This window comes from Mobula birostris, chromosome 26, assembly GCF_030028105.1.
Source record: "Mobula birostris isolate sMobBir1 chromosome 26, sMobBir1.hap1, whole genome shotgun sequence".
NCBI lineage: Eukaryota > Metazoa > Chordata > Chondrichthyes > Myliobatiformes > Myliobatidae > Mobula > Mobula birostris.
In genome coordinates, this window is record NC_092395.1 from 49,477,358 (window position 1) to 49,497,501 (window position 20,144).

Sequence of the window (20,144 nt, forward strand, 5' to 3'; positions counted from 1 at the left end):
TCGTTCCACACAGCTACCACTCTCTGAGTAAAGAAGCTCTCCCTCATGTTACCCCTAACTTTTGCCCTTTAACTCTCAACTCATGTCCTCTTGTTTGAATCTCCCCTACTCTCAATGGAAAAAGCCTATCCACGTCAACTCTATCCCCCTCATAATTTTAAATACCTCTACCAAGTCCTCCCTCAACCTTCTACGTTCCAAAGAATAAAGACCCAACTTGTTCAACCCTTCTCTGTAACTTAGGTGATGAAACCCAGGTAACATTCTAGTAAATCTTCTCTGTACTCTCTCTATTTTGTTGACATCTTTCCTATAATTCAGTGACCAAAACTGTACACAATACTCCAAATTGGGCCTCACCAATGCCTTGTACAATTTCAATATTACATCCCAACTCCTATACTCAATGCTCGGATTTATAAAGGCCAGCATACCAATAGCTTTCTTCACCACCCTATCCACATGAGATTCCACCTTCAGGGAATGATGCACCATTATTCCAAGATCCCTCTGCTCTGCTGCATTCTTCAATGCCCTACCATTTACCATGTATGTCCTATTTTGATTAGAACCTACCAAAATGTAACACCTCACACTTATCAGCATTAAACTCCATCTGCCATCTTTCAGCCCACTCTTCTAACTGGCCTAAATCTCTCTGCAAGCTTTGAAAACCTACTTCATTATCCACAACTCCACCTATCTTAGTATCATCTGCATACTTACTCATCCAATTTACCACCCCATCATCCAGATCATTAATGTATATGACAAATAACACTGGACCCAGTACAGATCCCTGAGGCACACCACTAGTCACCGACCTCCAATCTGACAAACAGTTATCCACCACTACTCTCTGGCGTCTCCCATCTAGCCACTGCTGAATCCATTTTACTACTTCAATATTAATACCTAATGATTGAATCTTCTTAACCAACCTTCCGTGTGGGACCTTGTCAAAGGCCTTACTGAAGTCCATATAGACAACATCTACTGCTTTACCCTCTTCAACTTTCCTAGTAACCTCTTCAAAAAATTCAATAAGATTTGTCAAACATCACCTTCCATGCACAAATCTATGTTGACTGTTCCTAATCAGACCCTGTCTATCCAGATAATTATATATACCATCCCTAAGAATACTTTCCATCAATTTACCCACCACTGATGTCAAACTCACAGGCCAATAATGCTAGGTTTACTCTTAGAACTCTTTTTAAACAGTGGAACGACATGAGCAATATGCCAGTCCTCCGGCACCATGCCCGTTTTAATGACTCCTTGCCTCTTGTCAATCAGCCAATGCTTCATCCATGCAAGAATCTTTCAAGTAGTACCATGGGCTCTTAACTTGTTAAGCAGTCTCACGTGTGGAACCTTGTCAAAGGCCTTCTGAAAATCCAAGTACACAACATCCACCAATTCTTGTCTATCCTACTGGTCACTTCTTCAAAGGATTCCAACAGATTATCAAGCAAGATATTTCCTTAAGGAAACCCTGGTGATTACGATCAAGGATAAAGATTTCCTTATTCTCATTTAACACCCCACCTAACCCCACATGCAAAAGATCGTTCACTAACTCCTAATACCTCCAACATAATCTCACTGCAGAACACATTTCACACCAAATTCCAAAAGTACCATCATTCACTATGGAACTCTCTCGACATTCTTGGTATTGACTTATTGTCACATGTACAGTGAAAAGCTTGTCTTACATACTGTTTATACAGATCAAATGATTACACAGTGTATTGAGGTACACTAAGATAAAACCATAACAAAGCAGTGCAATTAAATGATAAAGTGTAAGATCATAACGAGGTAGATTATGAAGCCAAGATTCCATTTTATCATACAAACCGTCTATTCAAGAGTCTGATAACAGTGGGGTGGAAGTTGTCCTTGACTCTGTTCTTCCAGGCTTTTGTATCTCCTGCCCAAAGGGAAAGCAGAGAAGAGAGAATATCCCGAGTGGGTGGAGTATTTGATTATGCTGGCTGCTTTACTGAGGCGACAAGAAGAGTCCACAGAGGGGAGGTTAGTTCCAGTGATTTGTTGAACTGTGTCCACAACTCCCTGCAGTTTCTTGTAGAGCATTCTTCCAAATTTTTCCAAATTAGAGATTCTTCCAAGTCTTTCAATACCTCCCACAACTTCTCATGCAAATATTGGAGATACCACTTACATCATTTACCACTTCCCTTCCTATTTTCAGGACCCCAATCATTGCTTCCAGGTTAAGCACAAATATGCTTGAACTTCAAATTCATACTTCATTCAGAAGATGGTCTCTTTTGTGTTGGAGAGATGGTATCCAGAGGGAGTAACTGCTTTGGTACTTAATTTTCTAATCACCATACTAGTCCTGTCACCGTTACTTGTTCATTTCTTTTGGAAGTTAATTGACATGAAATGTTAACTTTACTTTTCTGTACAGGTGATCCTAGCACTGTGTTTAATGCAAAATGTTATCCCACTACATCCACTCTTCCCTGTGGATCTTTTATCACGACATAACATTACACATTATATAAATAAAATGAACTTGTCTAGTGTCCTTCATTTTTAATCCAAGTCCTGCTGTAATTATAACCAAATCTCACATCTGCACCATATCCAGCAACGGCTCAGAACCATTTCCATTTGAGAAAGCGAGTGGCGTTGTGGAAGATGAATGGCATGGAAAGCAAAGGGAGGAAATGGATAACAAAAACAAAGGTGGGACCTGGTGTTTCAAAGAGAGTGCTCTTAGGAAAGAGAGTCCAGAGAAAAATTGCCAAAATAAAATGGAAAAAGTGCTTCAGGGTCTGGGGTGGGGTAGGAAAAGGACAGCTTAAATGAAGTTTAAAACAGACAAGCTTTTCACTGTACATGTGACAACAGGTTGGAGAAGCAGTAAATGAAAAGGAGAAGTTAGATAGGGTACAAATTTTACGAACAATGGAGACAGGGTTGGATATTGAGATCTAACTATAGAAAGATGCTTTGGTATGTTTTATAGGAGGTCAGGTTGATAGGTTGAAAAAGCAAATATTAGTTTAATTTAAAACTAACATGATAAAGTAATACTGTATAACATAAGTACTTGAAGAGAAAACTAGAATGAAGTAACTTTAGAAGGAATGAAATTTAAAAACGCAAACACGAGGAATTTTGCAGATGCTAGAAATTCAAGCAACACACATCAAAGTTGCTGGTGAACGCAGCAGGCCAGGCAGCATCTCTAGGAAGAGGTACAGTCGACGTGAAATGTCGACCTGGTCCTGACAAAGGGTCTCGGCCCGAAACGTCGACTGTACCTCCTCCTAGAGATGCTGCCTGGCCTGCTGCGTTCACCAGCAACTGTGATGTGTGTTACTGAAGGAATGAAACTCTCAAAAACTGCTACAGATGTACTGTGGAGAGCATTCTGATTGGTTGCATCACCATCTGGTACGCGGGAGGAGGGGGAGAGGGCTACTGCACAGGATCAAAGTAAGTTGCAGAGAATTCTAAAATTAAAATTAGTCAGCTTCATCATGGATACTAGCCTCCAAAGTAGCCAAGAAATCTTCAAGGAGCAGTGCCTCTTCCAGAACGAGGGGTCACAGTTTGAGGATAAAGGGGAAGTCTTTTAGGACCGAGATTAGGAAAAACTTCACACAGAGAGAAATTCTCTGGAATTCTCTGCCACAGGAAACAGTTGAGGCCAGTTCATTGGCTATATTTAAGAGGGAGTTAGATATGGCCCTTGTGGCTAAAGGGATCGGGGGTATGGAGGGAAGGCTGGTACAGGGTTCTGAGCTAGATGATCAGCCATGATCATACTGAATGGCGGTGCAGGCTCGAAGGGCGAAATGGCCTACTCCTCCACCTATTTCTAAGTTTCTAAGACAGCGTCCATCATTAAGGACCCCCACCATCCAAGACATGCCCTTTTATTGTTACCTCCAGGAAGGAGGTACAAAAGCCTGAAGGCACGAACTCAGCAATTCAGGAACAGCTTCTTCCCCTCTGCCATTCAATTTCTAAATTAACACAACCTCAACACTTCAAAAAAATTATTTTCTGTTTTTGAATTACTTATTTTAACTTAACATATAAACATATATTTACTATAATTCAGTTTTCTATATTTATTATGTATTGCATTGCACTGCTGCGACAAAGTTAACAAATTTCATGACATATGCAAGTGATATTAAACCTGATTCGCATACTGAGCAACACACACAAAATGCTGAAGGACCTCAGCAGGCCAGGCAGCATCTGTGGAAAAAAAGTACAGTCGATCCAAAAAGTTCCTCCAGCTGCTGAATTCCTCCAGCATTTTGTGTGTTGCTTGGATTTCCAGCATCTGCAGATTTTCTCTTGTTTCTGATTCGGATACTGATTTTTTTTATCTTAAAGGAATTAAGAGATATAGGATTAATGCAGGAAAACTATGCAGTATAACTCTATGACTCTACAAGTGGCAGACAGGTTAAAAATAAATCAACTATGATCCTATTGAATAAGGAAGCAGACATGTAGGGCCCAAAGGTCTGCTCCTGGTTCTATTTTTTTTTTAATTTTCTGATGCCCCAATTAGAAACTTAAAATTATGGAGATACATAATCTTTTGTGGAAATAATGTACCAATTCGCATGTTTAAAATTTAAATTTAACCTACAAGCTTTCAAAATGTACGTGAAGAGCAGGAGGATAAGGCATGAGAGAATGGGACGAATCAAGTGTGACAGTGGAAAAGTGTGTATGGAACCGGAGGAGGTAGCTGAAGTACTTAATGAATCATTTGTTTCATTATTCACTATGGAAAAGCACCTTGGCGATTATAGGGATGACTTACAGCAGACTGAAAAGCTTGAGCATATAGACAGTAAAAAAGAGGATGTGCTGGAGCTTTTGGAAAGCATCAAGTTGGCATGGGATCTAAGGGGACCTTGCTCTGTGGATCCAGAATTAGCTTGCCCACAGAAGGCAAAGGGTGGTTGTAGACGGGTCATATTCTGCATGGAGGTCGGTGACCAGCGGTGTGCCTCAGGGATCTGTTCTAGGTCTCCTTCTCTTTGTTATTTTTATAAATGACCTGGATGAGGAAGTGGAGGGATGGGTTAGTAACCTTGCTGATGACACAAAGGTTGGGGGTGTTGTGGATAGTGTAGAGGACTATCAGAGGTTACAGCGGGACATTGATAGGATGCAAAACTGGGCTGAGTAGTGGCAGATGGAGTTCAACCCAGATTAAGTGTGAGGTGGTTCATTTTGGTAGGTCAAATATGATAGAATATAGTATTAATGGTAAGACTCTTGGCAGTTTGGAGGATCATAGGTATCTTGGGGTCCGAGTCCACAGGTCACTCAAAGCTGCTGTGCAGGTTGACTGTGTGGTTAAGAAGGCATACGGTGTATTGGCTGTCATCAGTTGTGGGACTGAGTTCAAGAGCCGAGAGGTAATGTTACAGCTATATGAGACCTGTATTCTGCTGTAGGTTTTCTATGTCTATGTTTCTATGATAATGGCTTGAAATAGAGTTTTAAAGGGAAGCACTCATTTGTGTGCTCAAAGGTGGCATGAAGAAAGCATTTTATTTGACTATGCAGGATTACTGAGCTACTGGTCAGTTCTGGTCAATTGCAAAATTATAAAGTAAAGGTTTTGGGCTCTGCTCTATATTGTACGCTTCCAGTATAGCACATCTCATTATGGTAACAAACTCTCTTCAACTGAAAATGACTCTTACATCCATTCTAGAATAAACCTTGAAATTACTTTGATGTCGTGTCCGTGTGACTTGAAGTGCTTTGGTGATAACACTCAGCCTACTATTTTAGTAGGTGAACATTACAATTGCCGGCCAAAAAGCAATCCAGCTAATTCATTTCAGAGCAACTTGATAGTTAATAACAGCTGAACTAGTTGCATGACAACGGTAATGGAATTATTGAGTAATCATTTTATTCTACAGGGCAAATAAATCCCTAGTGGTGCAGTGCTGTGGGAACCTTGGGTGCAAAGTCGTTTTTTCCTCCCAAACATACTACAGCTGCTGCATGCACTTTCACCAATCCCTTGCTACACTACATACTGATTAAAATGCATTAATCTGGTACAAAAGCTGCAACAAAAGGTGACTTTCTACACTCATTTCTGCTTGATGCCACAGAGAGCAGCTTTAAGCTCACAAGCTGAGAGGTTCCTTGTACATTAAAATAACTGTCACGTTAACCTTCACTGGTTACATGAATTCTCATAGCTATCTTGAACATGGCTCCGGTGAAAATATCGGGGGTATACCAAACAATCTCTTCAAATAACCTAGCACATTGTTGTATTTCTCTCAATTGAGTATACCTATAACATGTAAGATCTCTTTATTTGTGAACTATAACTGAAGTCTATACATACTTGGACATTTGTAACTAAGCACTAGAATATAAACAAATTCTGCTGATGCTGGAAATCCAAAGCAGTACACGCAAAATACTTGAAGAACTCAGCAGGTCAGGCAGCATCTATGACAAAGAATAAATAGTCAATATTACGGGCCGAGATCCTTTATCAGGATTAGATTTTAGAAACATAGAAAACCTACTGCACAATACAGGCGCTTTAGCCCACAATGCTGTCTCAAACATATACTTATTTTAGAAATTACCTAGGGTTACCCATAGCCCTCTATTTTTCTGAGTTCCATGTACCTGTCCAGGAGTCCCTTAAAAGACCGTATCGCATCCGCCTCCACCACCGTCGCCGGCAACCCATTCCATGCACTCACCACTCTCTGTGCAAAAACCTTACCCCTGACATCTCCTCTGAACCTACTTCCAAGCACCTTAAACCTGTGTCCTCTCGTGCTAGCCATTTCAGCCCTGGGAAAGAGTCTCTGATTATCCACACGATCAATGCCTCTCATTATCTTGTACACCTCTGTCAGGTCATCTCTCATCCTCCGTCACTCCAAGGAGAAAAGGCCGAGTTCACTCAACCTATTCTCATAAGGCATGCTCCCCAATCCAGGCAACGTCCTTGTAAATCTCCTCTGCAACCTTTCTATGCTTTCCACGTCCTTCATGTAGTGAGATGACCAGCATTGAGCACAGTACTCCAAGTGGGGTCTGACCAGGGTCCTATATAGCTGCAACATGGCAGAGGGAATTTAATCCTGAAAAATGTGAAAGGACTAAAAAAATTAATTTTTGGTAGGATTCTAGCAAGTACTAAATACAGAAAGACCTTGTGCCAGTGACCAACAACAATGTATTGCAGACAGCTCACAGAACTACTACATACTCTTTTAGATTTACTTCTGAACTGCAATTGCTGCAACCTGTAACCCCTAATTGCTATGAAGCGCTTCAAGCGAATGGTTATGGCACACATCAACCACAGCCTACCGGTCAACCTCGACGCTTTGCAATTCGCCTACCGGAGCAACAGGACAACAGCAGATGCCATCTCTCTGGCCCTACTTAGAACACCTGGAGAATAAAGACGCATATGTAAGGCTCCTTTTCATTGACTGCAGCTCTGCCTTGAATACCATCATTCCAAATAACTTGATTTCTAAGCTCCAGAACCTGGGCCTTAGCACTCAGATCTGCAGATGGATCTTCAACTTCCTCACAGACAGGACCCAGGCTGTAAAAATAGAGGACAAGCTCTCCTCTACAATCACTCTGAGCACCGGTGCCCCACAAAGTTGTGTACTCAGCCCCCTGTTGTACTCACTGTACACCCATGATTGTGTAGCCAAGTTTCCATCGAACTTAATACATAAGTTTGCTGATGACACCAGAATTGTAGGCTGTATCTCAAGTAATGATGAGTTTGAGTACAGAGAGGAAATTAAGAACCTGGTGGCATGGTGCAAAGACAATAACCTATCCCTCAACATCAGCAAGACGAAGGAATTGGTTGTTGACTTCAGAAGGAGTAGTGGACTGCACGACCCCATTTACATCGGTGGTGCGCAAGTGGAACAGGTCAAAAGCTTTAAGTTCCTTGGGGTCAATATCACAAATCACCTGACTTGGTCCAACCAAGCAAAGTCCACGGCCAAGAAGGCCCACCAGTGCCTTTACTTCCTGAGAAAGCTAAAGAAATTTAGCCTGTCCCCTAAAACCCTCACTAATTTTTATAGATGCACCGTAGAAGGCATTCTTCTAGGGTGCATCACAACCTGGTATGGAAGTTGTCCTGTCCAAGACCAGAAGAAGCTGCGGAAGATCGTGAACACAGCCCAGCACATCACACAAACCAATCTTCCGTCCTTGGACTCACTTTACACCGCACGCTGTAGGAGCAGTGCTGCCAGGATAATCAAGGACACGACCCACCCAGCCAACACACTTTTCGTCCCTCTTCCCTCCGGGAGAAGGCTCAGGAGCTTGAAGACTCGTACAGCCAGATTTGGGAACAGCTTCTTTCCAACTGTGATAAGACTACTGAACGGATCCTGACCCGGATCTGGGCTGTACCCTCCAAATATCCAGACCTGCCTCTCGGTTTTTTTGCACTACCTTACTTTCCCTTTTCTATTTTCTATTTATGACTTATAATTTAAATTTTTTATTATATTTACTATTGATTTGTACTCCAGGGAGCACGAAGCGCAGAATCAAATATTGCTGTGATGATTGTACGCTCTAGTATCAATTGTTTGGCGACAATAAAGAAATAAAGTAAAGTAATAACCCTTTTAAGGATATACTTTTGAGCTGACTTAACAAACTGGGGCTTTTGCGATCTTTTGAGGGATTCAGCAAACTGGACTCTTGAGAATCCAGGTACAGCCAGCACTGGGGATGGACACTGTGTAGCGACCTGATGGGTGAACATGAACCCATGGTTGACTCCATTATTCCACACTGACTAAAGCATCAAGCAAGATTAAAATTGTCAAGGACAAGAGTGGAAGACTGACAGGTGTTCAGTGCCATCCGTCTGCATTTGACCGGTCTCCCTCTTTTCTTGTTGCTACCATCTTGGGTCCCACGCCACCAGGTTTGGGAGCAATTGTTGGGGTCCTGACCAATTTTCGCTCACCTCAATGTTGAATGGGCCCCAAAGCTATGGACACAAATTGGAGACTCTGCCGATAACGTTCTCTGTTTTATTTGTTTACTTGTTTTATTTAGAAAAAAAGGTTTACACAGTTTGTTTTTTTTTGAAAAGGGTTCTACCGTGTTTCTTTGTTTTGTGGCTGCCTGCAAGAAGACGAATCTCAAGGTTGTATACAGTATATATACTTCGATAATATTTGCACTTTGGACTTTGGTATAGATACAAGATACTTGAAGGTAGTAGCATAGGTAGACAAAGCAGTTATGGCAGCACATGAGATACTTGCTTTCATTAGATGGGGCACAGAATACAACAGCAGGTTATGATACAACAGTAAGACATTGGTTAGACCAGAACTGGAGCACTGTGCAAATATGGTCACACTAAAGCAAGGATAGGACTGCATGGAGATAGTGCAGGAAAGACTCACTAGGACTTTGCCTGGTGTGCAGCATTTCAGCTATCAGGAAAATCTGAACCAAGTACCTTGTTTTCCTTGAAGCAATGAATACAGTACAAGGAGCATCGATGGATTAAATAGTGAGAAACCTTCCCCATTGGCAGGTGTGAAAAATAAGATTTAAAGTGTGGGAGAAGAGATTTAGAGTGTATTTGGAGATTTTTTTTTCCCACCCATAGGGTGGCTGAAATCTAAAATGCATTGCCAAGAAGTTGGTGGAGGCAGCTACTCTTACAAAACTTTAGATTTTAGATGAGCATTTGAAATGATATGGCATAGAAGGGCAAGGATAAAGTACTGGAAAATAGGATTAGTAGAGATTGCCAGAATAACATGGTGGACTGAGAATCCAGTTTCCATGCTGTATGACTCTATGACAATGGGGAAATATTTATACATTTCTAAGTTCAGTCTGTGAGCACCTTGGAAGCAAAGCCTGACTAGCCCTTATGCTTGATTTGGATCGGTTTAGCCTTTTATAAATTACTTAATTACTGGTTAGCAAGTATGCCCTATGTGGGGTAAGGTTTTCTGTGTAATAGAACACAAAGGTACTGAACAGTCATACCAGGCATGGGTGTGGCATAATTATAAACAGAAACAAAGGAAGGGCAGAGTGTCAGGTTTAGCCTTGTGTGGAGTTTGCATGTTCTCCCTGTGAAAAAGATAGTTTCCCCAGTACTCAAGTTTCCTATCATATACAAAAGATGCATTTGTAGGTTAGTCAGGTACTGTAAATTTCCTCACGTGCAGGTGAGTGGCAGAATCTGGGAGGAATTGGTGAAAGCATGGGGGAAATAAAATGGCATTAATGTTAAAATATGTGTAAATGAATACTTAATGGGCAGGGGGTTAAAGAGGGTTTCCAGACTATGATTCATTGATTCCAATTACAAATATACTTTGGTTCTGTCCTAACAGAGGAGGACACAAACAACCTCCCAGATATTATTGGAAAGGAATTTATTTATTTATTTATTGGGATACGGTGTGGAATAGGCCCTTCCAACCCTTTGAGCTGTGCCGCTCAGCAATCCCTTGATTTAAGCCCAGTGTAATCATGGGACAATGTACGGTGACCAATTAACCTACCACCCAGTACGTCTTTGAATGTGGGAGGAAACCAGAGCACCCAGAGAACACCCATGTGGTCACGGGGAGGACATACAAACTCCTTACAGACAGCTATGGGAACTAGAAGAAAAGGGAAACTGAATGAAATCAGTGTTACTATTGAACAGCACTAAAGAAATTAATGGGCACTGAATGATCACATTCCAAACTTCTTTAGACTGTATGGATAAAGTGATAAATCCATCATTGCGTTAAACAGTGAGCAGTCTAGAATGTAGGAATGGTCTATACTGCTCATTTTTTCATAATTTCTATCTCAGCTTGACAGGTAATAGTGCCATGGGGAGGGGGGTTACTAATATATAATAAATACATATACATATAATGTGTGTGTGTGTGTGTGTGTGTGTTTATATATCATATTCTTCCATCCTGCACTTAATATTGTTGCTTTGGGTATTTAGTGGGATCCTTGCACTGACGCAAAATAGCAAGTCTTTGAATATCTGGTGGCAACTTGGTTAAAGGTAATTGAAGATCACCTATTTTCACAACGTCAAGGCAGTTACAAGCTTTTGATAACAGTTGAAGAGCTTGATTAAAACCACATTCAACTAGATAAGAGGAGAGAAATCCAACTACAAACAACTATGCTTTATCGAGAAATTTTGGTTGCTGCATTTGATTTTTGCTTGAGCTGTTAAACTACTCTGCAGCTCAATAACACATTCTTGCAATGTGGTGTCAACATCATTCACATTCACCCCAAATGGATCCACCACCCAATCTGGAATATGCATCTCCAGCAGGTCTCTGAACTAAAATTCCATATCAGTGTGCAGTTGTTTCAAATGATCAGAATATACAATCAGATGATCCTCTTGCAATTCTATTTTAAGAGCTGCCAGTGAACTTGCTGCGTCCAATATTGCTCCTGAAAAGTTTGAGTTTTCCAAGGAAAGTGGTAATAGCCTCTTTGCATGATATGAGATTGCAGTTTTTTCCTTGTAATGTGTTTAATAAATTTAGTTTTTCAAGTATATCCGAAAGGTAGAATGTCAAATTTAGTAGCAACAATTTGTTCTCCAAGCTGCTTATATTCCTATTCATTTCATTCAGGGTTCCAATTAAATTACATACATTCATTTCTTTTTTATTAAAATATTTTAGCAATATTTCATTAAAACAGTAAACTTATCATGGCCTTTTCAGAAACTCCTGTGGCCCCAATGAAATCCGGCATGGCTCCCTGGGGCCATATGGCCCACATTGTGAACCACTGTTGCAAAATATTCATAAGTATTCACCATAAAATTTATGAGATCCAAGCAACAAACTAATGTCAAAATCACGTGCTGATGCCAATATGTGTGACCATAATACATGTATAAATTTAAGTCCATGCCACTTTTCTAATCGTTATATCAAATGTCCTTATTGAGTGCAGAAGACTCCTAGAGACTCCATGGCTCTTTAAAATTCTATGATTTAAATCTTGAGATGTGTGACACCAATGAATGCCTAAAGCTATCAACACAGTTAGGTCTGACCAAAGTTCAAAAGGACTTTTTTTCCAGATCAGATTTCAAAACATTTTAAACTCTGCAGCTCAAGTTGGAACTGTCTGAAATGGGTTCAGGATTAGTTCTAATTATATACATATGCCATATGGTGGGGGAAATACATGGGTGGCTTTCATGGCAAAACATTGAAAAACAACATTAAATATTTCTACTGCAATACAATTACATCCATAATGTCTGTAGTTTCATGTTGTCTCTATTCAATTCACAGAAACTGAAGCAGTCCATCCACATATTTAGGAAGTTGAAGACATTTCTGATACAAAATTATCAGACAATATTCACTTCCAACAACAGAAATGCAAGAAAAGGAATGGGAGTAGGCACTTGGCTCTGTGAACTTCCTTTGCCGTTTAACATGATCATGGTGTATACTTTAACTTAGCACCACATTCCCACTGTCCTCCAGACCTGCTTATGACTTTTGTGTACAAAGATTCATTTATTTTCATCATCAATATACACTACCCTAAAAAGTCTTACACGCCTTAGTTTTTTTTATGTATATGGCTCCAGATAGTGGCCTCCATAAAGCCCGGATATCAACATCACTGAGGCTATCTGGGATTACCTTGTGTGGCAGAAGCAAGTGAGACAGCCGAAGTCTGCAGAAGAACTGTGGCAATTTTTCCAAGAAGCTCGGAACAACCTATCAGCCAGTTTTTGTATAAAACTACACACCAGTGCACCTAAGATCATTGATACAGTTTTAAAGGCAAAGGATAGTCACACCAAATATTGATTTGATTTTGCTTTTTACTGTTTATTGATCTTTATAGTATTTTATATATATATTTAGAAACTTTGCATTATTTTGAAAATATCTTCACTTTACAGAATTCTTTTACATGTACCCAAGACTGGCAACTTTAGGTAAACTCGGAGTGAATTCCACCAACTGGGAAGAGATTTTGCTTACCTCAGTCTAAAATGTGTCCCCTCTCCTATCCTAAGGATGTGACTCTTAATCTAGATACCCCAGCCAGAAGAAGTACCCTCCCAAAATCTAACCAGTTTGGAATCAACTGAATTTTGTGCATTTCATTCTTTGAAAACAACAAATACAGGCACAGTTAGACCATAAGACACAGGAGCAGAATTAGGCCATTCAGCCCATCGAGTCTGCTCTGCAATCCCAAAATGGCTGATCTCAGATCCCATTCAAACCCCATACACCTACACCTCCCTTCTTGCCATATCCTTTGATGCACCGACCAATCAGGAAACAATCAACTTCTGCCTTAAATATACCCACGGACCTACTTCCACTGCAGTCTGTGGGAGAAGATTCCACAAATTCATTACTCTCTGGCTAAAAATACTCCTCCTTACCACTATTCTAAAAGGTTGCCCCTCAATTTTGAGGCTGTGCCCTCTAGTTCTGGATACCCCCACCAAAGGAAACATCTTCTCCACATCTACCTTATCTAGTTCTTTCAATATTCAGTAGGTTTCAATTAGATCCCCACGCAGTCTTCTAAATTCCAGTGAGTACAGGCCCAAAGCCGCCAAACATTCCTCATATGTTAATCCCTTTATTTCCGGAATCATCCTCGTGAACCTCCTCTGGACTTTCTCCAATGACCAAACATCCCTTCTGAAATATTGGGCCCAAAACTGTTGACAATACTCCAAAGTGCAGCCTGACCAGTGTCTTATAAAGGCTTGGCATTATCTCCTTGTTTTTATATTCTATTGCCCTTGAAATAAATGCCAACATTGCATTTGACTTCTTTACCACAGACTCAACCTGCAAATTAACCTTCTGGGTGTCTTGAACGAGGACTCCTAAATCCCTCTGATAATTGAACCTTCTCCCCATTTTTACCAAAATGCATTATCATATATTTCCCAACACATATTCGATCTGCCACGTTTTTTACCTATCCTTCCAATTTGTCTAAGTCCTGTTGCAATCGCATTGCTTCCTCAGCACTACCTATCCCCTCCACCTCTCTTTGTATCATCTGCAAATTTAGCCACAAAGCCATCAATTCCATTATCCAAATCATTGACAATTTGAAAAGTAGCCGTCCCAAAACTGACCCGAGGAACACCAGTAGTCACTGGCAGCCAACCAGAAAAGGCCCCTTTTATTCCCACTCACTGCCTCCTGCCTGTCAATCTTCCAGTCCTCTGGGACCATACCAGAACCAAGTGATCATGACCAATGCATCGATTGAACCCAACTCTATTCACATGACAATCCTGCATCCCAAGATTCAGTCTGGTGAGCCTTTGTTGCATGCTCCATGGCAAATATTTCCATTCTTACAAAGAGAAATCAGAACAGCATAGAATTATGATGTGATCTTGCCAAGGCCGTGCATAATTGTAGCAAAACATCCTTGCATCCGTACTTAAAAACCTCTTGCAATGAAGGTTTGCTGAACTTGTACATTTGCTTACAAGAACACATATACATAGACACCCAGGATAACTGGAATATGTTGGTCCAGCAACATATCCCAATCGACACTCCTAACTTCCCATTTTCCACGTCATACTGTATCTACCTTATGTTTATCGTATCTACGATACATTTATTGTTCGGTAACATTGATCATCAGGTCCCAAAAATCCAATCTTTTTCACACATAACAAGACGACTCATTATTTTGCTTGACATTTCTTCAAATAAGCCAAAACAAATTACCATCAATTCACTGGAGTCCTTAATAGTTTAACAATTAATCTCACTCAAAAATTATTTCTTTCATTTTTTCAAGAGTAAACAGTATTTGGAGGCATATTTCCTTATCAAAAATGAGTGCATGGAGAACAGTGGAATCCATCTGGCCTGAAGGAAACCACAATACTAATAATTAAAGGTTCAAGTACTCAAGTATTGGAAACAAGTACAATTACCAAGAATTAAGGAATATACATTGCACACTGTTGTCATCATCAGGTGCCATGCCCAGATTGAGCTTTTACTGCCATGGCCCACACACTCCTGTTTCCGGTCGAGTGGGTCAAATCATTGGTATTCATTTCCAGTTCTCTGGCTGCTGTCTCCATCCTCATTTGTCTTTGTCTTCCTCTTGCTTTCTTCCCTTCACTTTCCCATAATTACCGTGCATTCTAACTCCTCTTTCCTAATCACATGTCCAATGAAGTTATGTTGCCTTTTCATGATCTCATACATTATTTCTCTTTTTGTGTTTGCTCTGTTCATGAAATCCTCATTAGATATTCATTTCGTCCATGATATTCTTTGCATCCTCCTCAAAAACCACATCTCTGCTGCTTCAATTCATTTCCTCATGTTACTAGATATTGTTCAACATTCTGAGCCATATAACATAATTGGATAAACGTAACATTTCAGTACTCTGAGGTGGGTTGTCATGCCTAGTTTAGTATCGGTCAGTATACTCTTCATTCTCGTAAAGGTGCCTTTTGCCACCCCTATTCTTCTTTTGATGTCCATGTCGCACCTGCCATCTGATGTCATCCAGCTTCCCAAGTAGCAAAAGTTCTGCAATTGTTTTATGTCTTCCCCGTTTATTCTCAGCCTGCAGATAGGTTTCTCCTTCTTTTTGGATATCACCATACATTGTCTTTTTGCAATTGACAGATAGACCCATTTTTGCACACTGTACTGTAGTGAAAATGCAAACATAATTTTTATACTTACATTGCTGCTCAATTGCTAGTTTGTACTGGTAATAATTATAATATTCCCCTCCAAACAGAAAGGAAAACTTGGGATTTTCTTTCTGTTTCTCCATTGTCATCTTCTCGAATTCTGGACCATTGCGGGCCACAAACTGTGCCAGTTTGTCGATGACATTTCTTAACTCCTGGTCTGCAACAATAAAAACATTATCAGCTACAAACTGTATCCACATCTTAAATTTAAACCCAACATCTGTGAGCACAAAAAAGACAGATTGCTAGAGAAACTGTGGGTCAGCAATATCTATGGATGGAAATGGACAGTTGATGCTTTGGATTGAGACCCAGCAGGATTTCTGACATAAGACCAAAATCAGGCTTGATTTCCTAACACACCTTTGGTGCTCTTTTTGTATTTGATATTGGTCCAAAGATAATTATCGTGTCTAGTCTATCATGGTCACCAATGCTCCCGGTGCGGCTTCCTCCACATTGGTGAGACCCAACATGGATTGGGGGACTGCTTTGTTGTGCACCTTCACTACATACTCAACAAGCAGAATTTCCTGGTGGCCAACCATTTTAATTCCAATCCCAATTCACATGTTGGTCCATGACCTCCTCTACTGCCACAATGATGCCACTCTCAGGTTGCAGTAACACCACCTCGCATTCCATCTGGATAGCCTCCAACCCAACAGCATGAACACTACTTTCTCTATTGTCTGGGAAGTTCACTCCCTCCCCTTTTCTCTTTGTCCGTTCCTCATTCTGAAGACACACACATTTTAGGAACAGCTTCTACCCCTCTCCCATCAGATTTCTGAATGGACAATGAACCCACCATGTACACTACCTCACTATTTTTCCCCTTTTGCACTAGTTACTTATATTAATTTTTAAATGTACATTTCTTATTGTAAGTTAGTTTTTTTTAGATTATGAAGACACGTGGTCCTCTTTTATTGTCATTTAGTAATGCATGCATTAAGAAATTATTTTTAAATTATGGATTGTATTATTGTGAATCCAACATATCCATGCAGCGATAAAGGCGGCTACATTTCATTAGGAGTTTGAAGAGATTTGGTTTGTCAACTAGAACACTCAAAAACTTCTATAAATGTACAGAAAGCTACAGAAAGTCGTATAATTAGTCAGCTCCATCTTGGGTACTAGCCTCTGTAGTACCCAAGACATCTTCAAGAAGCAGTGGCTTAGAAAGACAAGATCCATTATTAAGGACCCCCATCACTCCCTAGGGCATACTCTTTTCTCATTGTTACCATCAGGAAGGAGGTACAGAAGCCCGAATACACACATGCAGCAAGTTAGGTTCAGCTTCTTCCCTATGATTCCTAAATGGGCATTGAACCCATGAACACTACCTCATCTTTTCTGTTTTTGCACTATTTTAATCTATTCAATACACATATATACTTACTGTAATTGATCTACTTATTTATTTCCTCTTTCTATATTATCATGTATTGCATTGAACTGATGCTCCTAAGTTAATAAATTTCATGACACATACTGGTTTTGATGTACTGCTGCTGAAAAACATCAATTTTCCCAACATGTGCCAAAGATATTACTGATTCTGATAGTAATCTTAATGCAAATCTAAAAGGTAACTCTGACTTCCTAACAAAACGTTTCTAATTTTAAAAAAACACCTGAAACACCTTTATGCCTTCAAAAGAGGCTGCACAAACTGGAAACAATGATTATTTTTTTTTAAAAATCTGTGTAGTATGTGAGTTAGGGTCCTGATGAAGGGTCTCAGCAGGAAACATCGACTGGTTAGATGCTGCCTGGCATGTTAAGTTCCTCCAGCATTTTGTGTGTATGAGGGCTGCAAATAAATTACATATTTGGATTGATCAATATTAGTTGAATTGTAGATGACTTAACTCAGTGCACCATTCGTACGTTAACAGACTATTGTTTCTTGTAAAATTGAAAATCAGATTGGATAGCACATTTATGGTGAGGCGGGCTAATAGTTTGAAACGAAACTCAAGTACAAGATTAATACAACCTTGGTCCACAAGCTGACATAAACGGAACCAACCGAACTGTCGTATTAACAGATGAGGTTTACATTTCACTAATGCCTACATTAGTAGTTACCCATGAACCGAGCATACACTGGGCTGTGAGTGCGGTAAGTATTTCTGAATGGATTCCTTCCCTACACTTCGATATTTTGTTACTGAACCCACGCCCCACCACCGACCAACACACACACAAAGCTGCAGGAACTCAGCAGGCCAGGCAGCATATATGGAAAAGTCGATGTTTCGGACGGAGACCCTTCATTAGGACTGGAAAAAAAGATGAGGCGTCCACCACCGGGGCACATTTCGATATTCTTATTGTCCCCCCCAGAGCAGCACTTGCGCAGGCAAGGGCTCAAAAAACGCAAACATGCGCAGAGCGGGCCGACGGGGCTCTGCACGCATGCGTACTAACAACCAAGAACCGCGCTCGGCCAATGAGACGGCCCATGGCAGGGCCCGGACACCACGACAATCAAACTCACCGCGTCCACAAGCAACAGTTCGGTTGGTTGTGAACCAATACGTTTCGACACTTACCCTCTGGAGGGACCGGTATGTCCATGACTGTGGGCCGCCCTCACTCCACGCTCCCACAAACAGTTTTCAAACCACCATCTCACACTTGGAGACCCCGCGCACCTAGCGCAGCGGCGGCTAACCGGAAGGGAAACTGGTTGACGGCAGGGAGCGCGCGACAGCGGCGCGTTCGCCCTGCGCATGCGGTCTATTGGCCGCGCGCGCTGGGCGGGTTTCTGCGAGCGGACGGCCCGGCGTACGACGATGGCGGAGAGGGCGGTGGGGAAGCGTGGTAACCCTTTGGATAGCGGCACCACATCCAAATCCCATCGGCTGCTGGGGGTCCGCACCTTCCCTCTCGGGAGCAGGAATAACATCACTTTACAAGTCAGGCTCTTGTCCGCATCACGAACATAACTGATAACGAGCTCTTTAATTCTTCTCGATGTCTGCTACTTAAAGTATGACTAGTGACCTAAATTGGGATTTCAAAGTAATGAGAGTTTTTGATCGTGCAGGGAAGACAAGAAATGAAGGAAGCAGATAATAAACAGTCACTGATCAATCTAGTTAGAACTAAAGGAGAAACTTCTCTATCCAGACTATAATAAAAATAATGTGACTGATCGACACAAAGTGCAGTGGGGGCAGCTCAATGTATCTGTAAAAAATGAGTGGATAAGCTTGTAAGAGAGAGGATTTATGTACAGTATGGAAACAGGCCCTTAAGCCCACCAAGTCCATGCTTACATCAACTACCCATAACATTAATGCTACACCAGTCCCATTTTATTTTCCCCATATTCTCATTAACCCTGGCAAGTAATGATCACCTATGCATTGAGGTTAATTTAACATGAGAAATTAATGCACCAACCCAACAGCACAGCTTGTTTGATCCACTGATCAATCACCTTCCATAAGTCCAGCTCAGCATGTGCTATAAAGCTTCAGAGCCAATTAAATGCATCCGCTGTCGGAATGCAGAGAATATGGGAGTGATTTTGCATGTAACCACAAGATTCCAATTGGAATGGAGCTTCTTTAGGGAACAAATGACAAACTGGTGAACCTCTACTCCAGAAGTAAGATCACTCCAACATCAGTCACTGAGCTGAAGCACAGTTGGCAGTTATGCACAGTCAGAGTCCAAGCTCCAAATTTTCATCGAAGCATTCACAAGATACCCAGATTGGTTTCTGCCAACCTGCCTCCCCTTTACACAGTGTTTCTCAAAAATGAAAATCCATGATTTGATGCTGAGAAGTATGGACCGTTTACCACATATTAGCAGTCACCTCTCAACAAATTCAGTCATCAGTGATGAAGTTCACCTGCATTACAGCACAGGCTCCTATCTCCTGCCTGATGGTAATAGTGAGAAGGCAGCATGGCCTGGATGGTGGGAGTCCTTGATGATGGATGCTGTTTCTTGTGGCAGCACTTTTTGTTCAATGTGGGGAGGACTTTGACTGTGATAGTCTGGGCTGTATCCACCACTTTTGTAGACTTTTATATTCTTGGGCATTGTTGTTTCCATACCAGGCTATTATGTGACCAGTATAATATTCTCCACTATGCATCTAAAGAAAGCTGTCAAAGTTTTAGATGACATGCTGAATCTGCACAAACATCTAAGAAAGAAGAGATGCTGTGCCTTCTTTGTGATGGCACTTATGTGCTGGTCCCAGGACAGGTCCTCTGGTATGATAAGGTCAAGGAATTTAAAGTTTCTGATCCTCTCCACCTCTGATCCCCAAATGAGGACT

General features: G+C 41.0%; 1 protein-coding gene across 3 annotated transcripts in view; it reads right to left on the bottom strand.

The window, feature by feature from the left end:
- The window catches only part of cherp (calcium homeostasis endoplasmic reticulum protein), a 94,156-nt gene extending 75,614 nt beyond the window's left edge, over positions 1 to 18,542 (bottom strand). For all 3 annotated transcript variants that reach the window (XM_072244544.1, XM_072244543.1, XM_072244545.1), the window contains exons 1-2: positions 18,397 to 18,542; positions 15,813 to 15,983 (exon numbers count right to left, since the gene is read on the bottom strand). In XM_072244544.1, the coding sequence (XP_072100645.1) occupies positions 15,813 to 15,983; positions 18,397 to 18,421 (196 nt within the window). In that variant the 5' untranslated portion in view covers positions 18,422 to 18,542. The remainder of the gene's footprint in view (positions 1 to 15,812; positions 15,984 to 18,396) is intronic.
- Between the last annotated feature and the right edge of the window lie 1,602 nt (positions 18,543 to 20,144).